At 41.2% G+C, this 13,290-nt stretch overlaps 1 protein-coding gene across 1 annotated transcript; it reads left to right on the top strand.

The window, feature by feature from the left end:
* Nucleotides 1–2,482: 2,482 nt before the first annotated feature.
* On the top strand, nt 2,483–11,642 carry LOC111503397 (uncharacterized). The gene is made up of 3 exons (XM_023157693.2): nt 2,483–2,768; nt 5,368–5,649; nt 11,357–11,642. The coding sequence occupies exons 1-3, from the start codon at nt 2,572–2,574 to the stop codon at nt 11,571–11,573; spliced, it is 696 nt and encodes a 231-aa protein (XP_023013461.1). The 5' UTR covers nt 2,483–2,571; the 3' UTR covers nt 11,574–11,642.
* Nucleotides 11,643–13,290: the final 1,648 nt, after the last annotated feature.

The raw sequence follows: 13,290 nt of genomic DNA, 5'->3' as shown, positions 1-13,290 counted from the left end.
ACGGTTTCCTTTATTGACCTGTTTTATGAGTTTGACGTTTTCTGGTGGGGGCAAGTTATGTTTGTTCTGTATGGCGTGAGTTGCTAGGTTTCATTCATATGTTATTGGGTTTATGTATGCTTTTTTGTGCTCGTCGTACCTTTGAATCAGTTTCGTTTTCGTTTGGCCGATATAGAATTTGTTGCAGTTCGAGCATTGTATCCTGTACACTCCGTTTAGGTTTTTGTCTTCTTCTTTTCCATAACTGTTTATTTTTTGTGTTATTTTCGTGTTCGGCCTGTAAGTGATGTTAATGTTGAAAGATTTGAAGATGTTTGTTAATTTTTTGGTTTGATGATCTATGTATGTGAATGCAGTCCATCTTCGTGCTGTTTCATGTGTTGAAGTACTTTGTTCTTTGTTATCCTTGATATATCCAACCACCAAACTACGGTTTTTCATGTACGATTCTAGCCAACACAATCCAATATTATAAAAGTCCATTACTAGTGTGAACTTCAGTAGAAATAATACTTCAATCTTCCACTTCAACACTCTTGATGATATTTCAAACAGCAATTGACTAACGCACTACATTTAACAAAGTGTACTCTATCGAGGAACACATATTAGTGAATGAATAATCAATCCCAATTTCATATGGTTACCACCAATACCTTACATAACTCATGACTACTCAAATTATCAAAAGAAACAATGTGTCATTGGAATGTGTCACAGCAATTATTTGCCCCCATCGGTGTCGTCGACAATAATGCTAGTTCACATTCCGTCATTCCTGACTAGATGATTGCTGCTATATTTCAACTGAAACCAAAAAAAATGTTCCGATTAATTACACCGTTTGTTCGAAAAAACAGAACCTTCCTTATTCTTTTTTTTTTCAGGAATTCCACTCCTTCTAGTAAGTACTACAGCTTTGGGACTAAAAGTTCTTTCACCATTGCATGGCACAGATAGACCTTCCCGACGGCCCAGCATGGCCCAAAGACACGTTCCCGACGACTCTACATGGCACAGGGACAAGTTCCCGACGGCACACCACAACACAGGGACACGTTCCCGTCGTCCCAAAATGACACAGGGACACGTTCTTGACGTCCCAACTTGGCTTATGGACTTTTTTCCATCGGCCCAACGTCGTCTTCTTCGTCAAAACTCATAGTGACCATGCAGTCTCTTGTAGTTTTATCGTATCTCAAACTATCCATTCCCTACCGCATTGGAGTGGTGACCAATATTCTTCTCCATGCAAAAGTCTATGCATCTTTTTAATGTTCATTCAGTACTTTGTCATCTTCCTATAGTATTCTTTTATCTGATTTCAACTGATCACCTTGGAGCTTGGCAGCAAGAATCCATTCATCTGCTGTAACATCAATAATCAGATTATCAGCAAAACCCGCAACCTGAATCTAAGTCTTGAATTTGTAACCACCATCTACCAATTCTACCAAATCTAGGTATCTCGCTCTTTTCTGTGAACATAAGTTGCATCAAGATTTGAAACAACTTCAAACAGATAACCGATCAAATACACAAGAAACTCTTGAAAAATATAGTATTACAAGTAGGTATATAGGAAGCAACACAAATTATGAAATCATGAAACAATAAAAACTTTCTGTCGCTCCAGGGCGATTTGACTGATTCCAGTGACGCATTTGCTTTTTCAGCGGCAGGAAAACCCGGAAAAACCTGCAGCACCACATCATCTAAAGATCTTGATCTGCCAATGTCCTCTCTTTCATAGAATTGAATGTAGGGTGTCTGCAGAAGCTCCAATGAATTCAATACAAAGCCAGAACACTTCGTGACACGACTATCGTCAAACTTAAACCAGTCCGTTTCGTCTTTGACCAATGCGTAATAATGTCCAGATTCAATACCAGAACCACATTGAACAATGAATGCATAAAGATTGTGGTTTGGTGCTTCCGTCAGAGGTTGAGTCATGTTTGAAGATCATCATTGTTATTATTAGATTGACTGGTGCCTCAGTTATACTTGTTATATAACAGTCAATTAATTTGGCGCATATTTGGTCATACAGTTGATCATCGCCCGTTTAAAGTTCAATTTTCAGATGATTTAACATTAAGATTTGCATGGACTGATTATCAGTCATATTAGGAAATGCTAGTTGAAGTTCTAGAAAATCACATACATTTTTGCTACCTTTCGAGCATGTATTACAAAGTAAGGATTTTTCCAGTAAATGATCTACAAACGCAAGATAAGATAGACTGTACTTTCTGAAATATCCTGAAAGGTCTTTTAATCACTTGAGAATATTAATGTTTCAACAGCCATTACTTTTTGCCCAACTAGACTACTGTCAGCATAATAACCCTCTTGTTCTGAATGATTCAAGCTTGTCTGGTTTCTTTTCACTCGGGGAACTGCTTGGGAAATGAACTGTTATTCACTTAATTTCATATAAATCGGACAAGCTGCAAACATTCGAAGAAGAAAAACTTCATCGACTGGACTAATCATCCTGTCAAAGTTTGAAGTCTAAAGTTTTCTTGCAAATTTTCTGTAATTAAGTTGTCTCAATACTCTACAGACATGGCTTACTTAAACGAAACCAATCCAGAAGTGTTTTTCGTTCTTCCCAGACCTGGAGGAATCGCAAATATAGAATTGCCCGAACCTGAGATACCGCTTGGCCCGAAAGGATCAAAAGGAACTCTCAAGTCCAGCAGATCGTTGAGATCGACGAGGTCCACACGTTCGAAATCGAAGAGCATCATTGACGCCAGATTGTAAGAATATACCATTTGAGTTATTTCCATTAATGTTTGAAACGATGTTATTATCTATTCTTTGTGAAATATCTCTTCCTCTCTATCAGGTTAGGTGAGGTAGATTAGACCTACTCAAATCGAGTAGGTCTAATCTACCTTCCATTGCAGCCCGGGGTCACACAAATTCAAACTCTGCAAAGTCATGTGCTCTGCTATAGCATCATCTTCCAAACAGATGTGAGGAAGCTGTCAGTTCACTTTGGACAACAAGCGCAATCGTGAGACCACTTCAAAGCAGCTTTAGCGCAATCCGAAGGAATTTCTGCGTTGTTTCTTGACCGTCGACAAAACATGGATCCACTAGTACACATCAGAGACCAAGGAACAGTCGAAACAATGGCGAAAGTGCTACGAAGTGAGGGAAGACTGTCCTACCGGTCGGAAAGGCGATGGCCACCGTTTTCTCGGATTCACAAGGTGTGATCTAAATCGACTACTTGAATAAGAATATCACTGGAGTTTTTCCCAACACCAAAGCGTTATTTTAACACCTCGACACGTGTTTCGATTACCAAGTGGTCATCTTCAAACGGAAGATCAAACTGTTTGATCGTCCTTTTGAAGATGATCACTTGGTGATCGAAACACGTATCGAGGTATTGAAATAACGGTTTGGTGTTGGGAAAAACTCCAGTAATATTCATTACTACACAAAACGTTCCAAACAGTGCATCACAAGTACTTGGATAAGGGCAAAACAGTCACAGGGTCCCATTTGGCGAAAAAACAGTGTTCTTCCGCCAAGACAATGCCACGGCCAGATTGGTCGCATTGGGCTACGAACTGCTACCTCATCCAACGTTTTCTCCAGATTTGACCCCGTGCGACTTCTTTTTTTTTCATACTTGAAAAATTCACTCGCCGGGTAGAAATTTTAGTTGGAATGAGAAGGTTATCGACGCCACGGATGCGTACTTCGCAGACCTTCAGAAAACGTATTTTCCCGACGGATTAAAGAAGTTGAAGCATCCCTGAGACAAGTGTATCAAGCTAAAAGGAGACTTTCTTCCTATTGAAAATCGCAAAAGCACGGTCTTGATGATTTCCCTTTTGATAGATTGATGGTGGTAGGATTCATGATTTAGATACTGTTCCGTGTGACTGAGTTTTCAATATACGTGTGTTTCCCACTTAGTGTTGGTCCTCTACACCAATACGTCTGAGAATGGCAATTCGTTGTGAATTTCCATCTCCATTGTGAAGGTGATGGAGGGTTTTACGCTGTTGATATGCTTCAGAAAGGTGTCTGGTTCCGTATTCCCATTATTTTCACATTTAAAATTCACATTTGATGAAAAATAATGAATTATGACCAAACAAATCATCAATTGCATAGTACTACTTGGTGGATGATCATGGAAATTATTATTTCGATGCCCAGAATAAACTGCTTCTTTCAGTGTTCTCTCATCATTAACAAAACAAAACTGAAATGCATAAATGAACACAATTGCTTTTACTTGACTCCACTTGAAACATACATATATTTGGTACTATCCATGAAAATACTTCTGAAGTATTTTCAAAATTAATTTCATTTGAGACGCGTTTCATTACTTGGTAGCTCCATCAGTTGGACTGAACGGGTCAGTATATTTATAAAAGCCAATACTGCTGAAAGAGAAAGACGAAGAGAGAGCTAGAACATTCCAATTAAGTTAACGATGTGAATTTGTACCATTTTCATTTTGCACAAATACTTTTGATGTCATTTTGTGAGTTTAACCAACAGAAGATCACAAGGAACCAAAGCTCTATGGAAGTGTCCTATTCGCAGGCACCATTCTATTACGATAGTTGCACAATACCTGATCTACACTTGGTTAGGCAGAAATCGCTCTGGGTCGTTTTGCTGGAGGACTTGCATCATCATCTGTCTTGCAAGATTGCATTTGATGACGACAGATGTCTTTGTGACTGAAACTTCTATAGCACCAATCACAGTGAAACATATTTTTGGTAGGGATATTCAGTACGCGCAATTACAAACTGACTTCTCTGAATGAGTGGACCCTCTGTTGAATGTTTTTTCAAAAAGTGGTGGGGGAAAGAGATTACATGAGCGTCCTCAAACTCACCGCAGTAAAGGCATATGATATTGCAGAAGGTCACTCAAAGTTAAACTGAAAATGCACTCCAAAAGCCTCTTCGGCCATGCAGCTGAGGTCGTTCAAGGTCTAATTCTTGAATCTTCGAAATAGACGCTTGAATCAATGAAGATCATTCAAGGTCAAACCCAATACACCATCTCAAAGTCACCTTGCTTGCGTCGTGTGACGTAGTTCAACTTCAAACTCGAAACACTTCCTCAAAGTCACCTTGGCTACGTCGTGCGAGGTATGTAATTTCAAGATTCAAAATGGTGGGGGAGGTTTCGAAATCGGCTTAAATCAACTACTACCACCGCACACAGTTCATATTTGATATTCGTCAATTGAGTTTTCAATCGATCCCAAAGATGCCGTTTCCGTGAGAGGAGATGTCATGGCTTTCATTCATTCATGATTCCCAAAAATTGTACCACACTACAATCTAGTGAAATAACAATTTTTTCTAGTTTCACTTCAACTCCTGGCACCACCTCCCGAGAGCATCGCATCCACCATGCTCTTACTACGGTTCCGTGGATATTATTCGACGACGACGAAGAATACGCTGACGAGAAACCACTACAACCCAACCCGCTCCAAGACACCATCGACATGTTGGCGATATCAATCACCACCATCATGCTCTTAGCTGCAGGCCACAAAGACATCTCGAAGGACCATCTACGGTGGACGCTGAGTTACTTGGAATGTGTCAGAGATGAGTTTGGTTGTAATCCCCCCAATGTCACGTAAGATCTTTTTGCCGCCATTGTCCTTAAAGATGAATGGATCCAGAAAAACCACGAAAACATTTTCCGTACACCAGAACTGTAATACTTTGACCACGGAATCATGTAAGAATGGAAAAACAGAGCGAACACTTTCACCACACTGTAACACTTTTCTTGAAAATGATCCGATCAAATTCTTGAACACATATTTATTTAATACACAGTTTCACTTTCAGTCATACATCATTTATTTATTGAGTCGTGAAATTGGCTGCGGTGGTAGTGCGCCCGACTCACGATCGGAAGGCCGTGGGTTCGATTCTCGCTTCGACCAGATATTTTTCACGAGATAATTTATCTGGTTGAAGCTAGGATGATTCTGCAACCGTGTTAGAAACCACACGTTAAAAGGTAAAACCTCGTTAGTCCTTAGCTCGCACAAGTTTCTGAACTTCAGAGAGTTGTCGTTCGTATGAGGGCGACAGCTGATCACCGGAAAACAGATTTTAAAACAGATTTTTTAAAACAGTACAAGTTAGAGACAAATTTCGTGCTAATTTCGAAAAAGACGTTTGCATTGGGCTGATTGAAAATACGCTTCTTTTCAAAAAATGGGGTGAATTTTCATTTTTCCTAAAAAATATTCATTTATTCATCAATTTCTATTTTGTCCCCTTCAAAGTTAGATTCAAGTGACCCTCCACCGCAACTCTCAAGGGTTTATTGACCAAATAAACCCAGCTTCTCAACGAAGCCCATTAGTTTGTATGGTGAGTGGCGGGGGATCACTGTCTCTCTCTTATGGGTGTTTGACAGTCCCCCGGTGCAGACCACATGGCACTCACCCAGTAAAGTTATCGGTCAACCACCCAATCCCGCACCTGCGGGTAACAGGCGTTGGCCGGTTTTAAGCTAGATGTGTGGGAGAGGTGTCTCGCAAGAGCCCTCGTCGGTTACTTATCCAACGCTGGAAAGGTAACTTTCCTAACATGAGTGCTCCTCGGGGTAACGTAAGGGTATGCGGTGCAGACCACACGACGTACACCCAAAAGTTGTTGATGAACCGCCCTATCCCGCACCTACACGGGTAATGGGCGCGACATCTTCGACATATGATGTGTGGTAGAGGATGTTCGAAAGAGTCCTCGACGGTTACTCATCAAACGTTGGAAAGAGAACTTTCCTAACATGAGTTCTAGGGGGAGGTGAGTGCCCGCTCGCGGCTGAAAGCTAGTGAGCCTCATCTCCAACTGGCGTTGGCCTCTTAGGGGCAGCGGCTCCGCTAGCGGGTAAAGGGATACAGGGTTGCGGTAATCCATTCATGGGTGCATTGCAGCCCCATACCGAGGCACTGGACGGCTTATGCTGTTCCGTGATCCTCGCCTGCTTCTGTACGGATCCGAGCGTTCGAGGTGTCGGGGCTCGCGGTCCTTCCGGGCACTAGTATCCGAGTCTAGTCTTGGAGGGCACCAAGGCAGACGCTTGAGGTGTCGGACCCTGGTTGGACGGAGCTACTAGTATCCGAGCTTAGGACCCCGACCGGCCACTTCCGGGACCATATTCCCAATTGATTTGGCATGGTTGGCGGGGGCAGGTGTGCGACGCGAGCACTCTCTGGCGAAAGAAGAGCTTAGTTAACTTGTACGAACGTTCGGTCGAACGCTGCCGATGGTCCTGTCTCTTGGTTAGCCACACTAAGTAGATGTAAGGAAGCAATTCCGGGTTCGGTGAGCGGGAGGAAGCCCTGCGAAATCCTGTTGGTGTGGGGTGAGGGGCGGTACCCGCAAGGATTTCCCGAAAATCCACCCCTCCACACCCGATCGCATCCAACGCCAGGGTGCGTCTGGGGGGCCTAATCGGCCCCCCGGTGCGGTCGTAACTCTTAATGGTCTTTCAGGACACTAAAAACATGATTCAGTCCCCAGCGGGGCAAGTACAAAGCATGTGGTCTGGTGTTTCATCATTTTCCAAACACTGTCTTCCGATTCAAATGACAGCGACCTGTAAAAGGCCTGTTGGACATCGTAGTTCATCCCTACTGCAGTCCAACAACTATTTGGTATCAAGCTTCAAAGTTTAAATGAACGCCTTGGAGTGAGCCAATCCTGGAAGATTCTACTAGAAGTCCATAAATCTTCTTGCTGTCCAGGTGTTCAATCTTTGTTTTGCAAAGCCTAAAGCGATGCCAATGGCAGGATCTGGACCTACGAAGCTGCTTGCATCACCCTCCTTTGCAAGGGAGTCAGTAACCTCATTGCCTTCCAGGCCAGTATTGCCAGGAATCCAGACCAGAGACAATCTGTAAAGTCTTCCTATTGGGGAGAGTCGTTTTTGGCAATTTGCCACCAATATAAACGTTGTCGGTAGGAGCCAAGAGCTTCCAACGCCACTTGACTGTCCGAGAATATTTTTATTGACTTGTTCACGAGGTTAGATTTTTCCAATATCTCCGCACACAATCCATCTGTAAACCAACAACTATCTGCTTTCAATATTTCCTTCTCTCGGAGAATCCAGTCCTCTCTACTCGGAAACAGTACTTTATAAGGCAGTTCGTAGTTGACATTTGGAGGCATAAAGTCAGAGATTAATTCTAGAAAGCTGTGACTTCCAGTGTTAACCACCAGTCTGCTGCACTCTGCATTAAATTGATTTGTACGATTGGCAATGTGAACAAGTCTATACGCAGTCCATCTAGCCTCTCTCTCCAGAAAAATGTGGAGAGGAGGTAGATCTAGAAGGATCTCCATGGCCGCTGACGGTGTGGTACTGATGGCACCACTGATAGCCAGACAAGCCTGTCTCTGTTGGCAAAGCTAGAGAGCTTCGCCAAAGTAGTCCTTCTCAGATATAATACACTTGTGCAAGGTTTCACGTGGGCTGGAAAGTTCATAGGCTATCACACAGATGGCGCTACTGGTATTAAATCCAAATAATTTTCAGTTAACCCAAACCTGCAAAAGACATGTGCTCAAATTTCCCAGCTGTCGGATTACTAGAGTGTGGGATGCACGCAGTAGACGCCCCAAAGAGTTTGTTTCGTTCCTGATGGAGCCAAGTTTCATCCATTGTCACATATCGACGTATAAATTTGCGTTTTTTCATGGTGGAACAGCTCCAAACACTGCTCAGAATCATCAGTTCGCCCTTGTTTTTGGTCAACAGTGATATCGCGCAGCACCCACTTTGGCATACACAAATATTCATGCTCGATATCTCCAATACGTTCTTTTGATATCTTTAAAGCCTCAGATACCAATATCAATGTCAATTTCCAGTCATCCAAAATTATTGAACTTTGTTGATGATGTTTTCGTCGCTAACAAACTCTTTGGGGCGTCTACTGCGTGCATCCCACACTCTAGTAATCCGACAGCTGGGAAATTTGAGCACATGTCTTTTGCAGGTTTGGGTTAACTGAAAATTATTTGGATTTAATACCAGTAGCGCCATCTGTGTGATAGCCTATGAACTTTCCAGCCCACGTGAAACCTTGCACAAGTGTATTATATCTGAGAAGGACTACTTTGGCGAAGCTCTCTAGCTAGGGAGACAGGATTATTTGATGTAAGAAAACTATATACCTACCATTGCTTACTATGGATGATGAAATCTCAATTACCAGCTTTACCACACTTTCACAATACTCGTGCTAAAGCCAAGCGAAACACAGTGGTACCATTATGTAAAAAAAATCATACTCAAAGATTTATGAGTTACTACGGTCCCAAACTCTTTAATATGTTGCCTCCACATATAAAAAATATCACTAAGAACTATAAGTTGAAAAAAGAACTAAAGTGCTTTATAGAACAAAATCATGAAAAAATAAAAGACCTATTTCTAAATACATATTGACCTAAACAACGTAGATTTTGTAACAAATCCTCTAGACCTGCACAGGGTTGCTACTAACTATATCTCGCCATTCTATGTAATACATGTTATAGAAGTTAAATTAGACGTTTGAATACTGTACTATATAAATATTATATATATATCGTAATGCCGCTGTGAGAATCACATCACAAGCTTGCTTAGGTGACTCACAGTGGTTTATTACCTCATTCTTCTTTTTTTCCCTTTTTGTAAAATTTTTTCTGTAAATTACCTGAATTACCTGAATAAATTACCTGAATTACCTGAATTATATTCAACCCTCCATCGCTGCCCGCATGGGTTTATTGTGGCTCACGCCTAATCACACTCGACCAAGTAAACCCATCTTCTCAACGAGGCTGATTAAATTTTATGGTGAGTGGTCTTTCAGGTCAGATGGTAAGAGTACGGCTCTGCCGAACTCTAAAAACCTCATTCGGTCCTCAGCGGGCCAGGCATAGAGTATGTGCCCTGCTGTTTCATCATTTTCCAAACAAAGGTGACCAACACTGTCTTCCGACAGTCCGAGTCTTTGCATATGATGATTCAAATGAAAGTGACTTGCAAGAAGGCCTGTTGGACATGGTAGTTCATTGCTACTGCAGTTCAACAACTGTTTGGTATCAAGCTTCGAAGGGTAAATAAACACCTTGGAGTGAGCCAGTCGTAGAATATTCGTCGTGCCATTCAGGTGTTCAATCATAGCGCGATACCAATGACAGGTTCTAGTCTGATGAAGCTGCAGCACCCTCCTTTGCAAGTGAGTCAGCAGCCTCATTGTTTTCCAGACCAGTATAGCCAAGAATCCAGACCAGAGACAATATGTTGAATCTTCCTATTGAAGAGAGTCGTTTTTGGTAATTTGCTACCAATTTAGACGTAGCTCGGTAGGAGCCAAGAGCTTCCAACGCCGCAGGACTGTCCGAGAATATTTTTATTGACTTGTGTTGAGGTTGGATTCTTCCAATATCTCCGCAAACAATTCAATAGCGTAAATTTCCGCTTGAAATACAGTTGCATAAGTGCCAAGGCATGTTGATATCTCTGCCTTGAGTCTGCGACTGAAAACACCTACACCGGAACCGAAAGTTGTTTTTGATCCATCTTTGAACCAACAACTATCTGCTCTTGATATTTCCTCCTCCCGGAGGATCCAACTGTTTCTACTCGTTGATAATCAACTCTTCATGTATTGGCTGGAACATATTGGATTTTAATCTACTTGGTCTAAAAACTATAAATCTTTTTGAAGGTTGATATATGTTTTTTGATCAGCAGCATTGTTTTATTATCAAGGCTTGAAAGTATCCTCATAATACAACAATTACAAAATAATTTCTATACCGGCTCTTTATAGAACAAATGAAATAGGACCCAAGATGTATTCCCTGAGGTATGCCTGATGATATTCGAAGTAAGTTTCACTGTCTATCTGTGTATCTATGACTGTACATCAAAGATCCTCAATCTCTCAAAGGTGACAACCTCTCATTTCCCAAGTCAAACTGGTTGAACCAGAAGCCAGAAGTTATGAACCTCCTCTATCTTTAACAATCAAGAAATTTGCTTTCGAATATTATCACTGTATTAACATAATTGCTGCTTAAACAACAAATACACTTGTCAGGTAATACCTACTTCATGAAGAGTGTTGGTGTTCTGGTGTGTGGAAGACGTGTTTTTTTGATAATGATAATGATTTAACGACGTTAACTCATCAGATAATACCCACTTCATGAAGAGTGTTGGTGTTCTGGTGTGTGGAAGGCGTGTTTTTTTTAAAATCTTGAACTTGATAGAAGAATTGAAAATTATTATCATTATTATCATTTGTTATTTTTTCAAGGGGTATCATAAACCACATCAGAATGATCGACGGAAATTTGGAGTCTTTCAATGAAACACTGGAGGCTGAAGTAGAAATGGGAGGTTTTGGTACGGCTTCCCCAAAAGAGTCCAAGGATTCACCTGAGAGGGAGATTGCAGGAACGGAAGCCCCTCAACAAACAGGAACTGAAGCCCCACAGCAAACAGAAACTGAAGTAACAGACGCTGAAGAATAATACCTCCTCCTCAATTCAAAAAATTGCTTTGCAGCATTGGAATTTTGATAATAAAGTATTCAAGAACAATTGTATATTATTTTCTTCAAGTTAGAAGCAAATTTATATTCAACTTGATCTGTTAGTATGTTAATGTCTGATAAATATCGAAACTGTATTTTTCAAAGACAAAACACAAGCACTACAGAAAAATCTTTAAGGGTCTCTAGAAGCGGTGGATTTGAATCGCTGGAAATTAAATCCATTTGGGAAAACGTTCTCAGAAAGTGTATTCCACACAAACGCAGCTCTACAAATGGAAGTGTTCTCAAGCAGTCAAGTTCGAGATGTAGTGAGTTGAACCACAAAATGATGAGCAGCCACAGTCTGTCGCATATTTCTGATATGGTGGAATAAAATGTGCCAAGTCACTTGAACATCTCCCGTGAGAGTATATATAAAAGAGAGACAAACCTCCAACATTTCTTCGATGTTCCAAACTAGAGGGGGATATTATATACCCACGAAGCAAATAACTCCTTAAAAAATAAGGTTCAACTGGACACAATATTCATGGATTTTATCAAGGCCTTCGACAGGGTAGACCTTGGTGTTTTGCTGCAAAAGTTATATCGATTTGGACTATTCGAAAATATCATGAATCTTTTAGGTTAAGCATGATGGAAATACCTCAGGCAAATTTCATGCTTCTTCAGGGGTACCCCAAGATTCAAATTTGGGGCCCTTGTTCTTTTTGTTATTCATTAATGACTTGCCAGATTATATCGAGCACTCAAAATGTCTGCTTTTTGCCCGATGATGTGAAAATTTTCAAACAGGTGAGATTAGTCAGAGATTGCTCCGCCCTACAGAAAGATTTGAATAGTTCATTGGTTTGGAGTGTTCGATGTAAGTTAGATTTTAACCTAAAAAAATGTTAGGTTATGACAATTACCCGCCAAAAGGATCCCATTTCTTTTGACTATCGCATGAACAACGAATCGCTAAAAAGGGTGCATGAATGGAAAGACTTAGGAATAACCTATGATTGCAAATTATCATTTAAGAAACATATTGAACATATAAGAAATACCGCAAATCGAGCTTTAGGATTCATTTTAAGATAGACTTCTCTTTTTGGTAACATAGATTCCATAAAAGTACTCTATTTCTCGCTAGTGAGATCTGAACTCGAATACGGTTCTGTAATTTAGAATGGAAAATACCAAACAACTTTTCAGAAAATATTTCTAAGGTAGGTACCTATATTATAAGAAATATCGTAGTAAACCCGATTACAACAACATTAGAACATCACAATTGAGAACTCAATTTGATATACCCTTTTTAGACTCTAGGCGAAAAAACTCCACCGCTGGGAGTGAACCCCAATCTACCGCTTGGAGTGAGGCTGGACATAGCAGATCCCTCGTGATGTAATACAAAGGCCAAGGCGTACGCGTATTTGCAGCGCCGAAGCCAAAAAGAGAAAGAGAGCAAAGGAGGCAGGAGTGGCAGTAACTATAATTGCACCCTCTCCCTCCCCCACTCCACCTCCAACAGCAAGAGCACTTTCTGCGGAGGGCGCCAAGAGCTCCGCCTTGAATAAAGGCAAGGAACCCGCTGCCCCTGCATAAAAGCTCCCTCACTTGTGCACCTCCACGGGGGGAACCCCAAGAAGGTTGAAGAAGCCGCGCAACGACAGTAATGTCGCTACACCTTCCAAAACCTTCGCGGA

This window comes from Leptinotarsa decemlineata, unplaced genomic scaffold (assembly GCF_025532065.1).
Source record: "Leptinotarsa decemlineata unplaced genomic scaffold, Ldec_3_MD MMD2_P_RNA_scaffold_12, whole genome shotgun sequence".
NCBI lineage: Eukaryota > Metazoa > Arthropoda > Insecta > Coleoptera > Chrysomelidae > Leptinotarsa > Leptinotarsa decemlineata.
This window is presented reverse-complemented; position numbering and strand designations above follow the sequence as displayed.

What these genes read in the sequence shown, in the direction of transcription:
- LOC111503397 (XM_023157693.2), top strand. Translation starts at nt 2,572, where the DNA reads ATGGCTTACTTAAACGAAACCAATCCAGAAGTGTTTTTCGTTCTTCCC. An exon ending in AGCATCATTGACGCCAGATT is followed by an intron (nt 2,769 to 5,367) that starts GTAAGAATATAC and finishes AATTTTTTCTAG; the next exon opens with TTTCACTTCAACTCCTGGCA. An exon ending in TGTAATCCCCCCAATGTCAC is followed by an intron (nt 5,650 to 11,356) that starts GTAAGATCTTTT and finishes TATTTTTTCAAG; the next exon opens with GGGTATCATAAACCACATCA.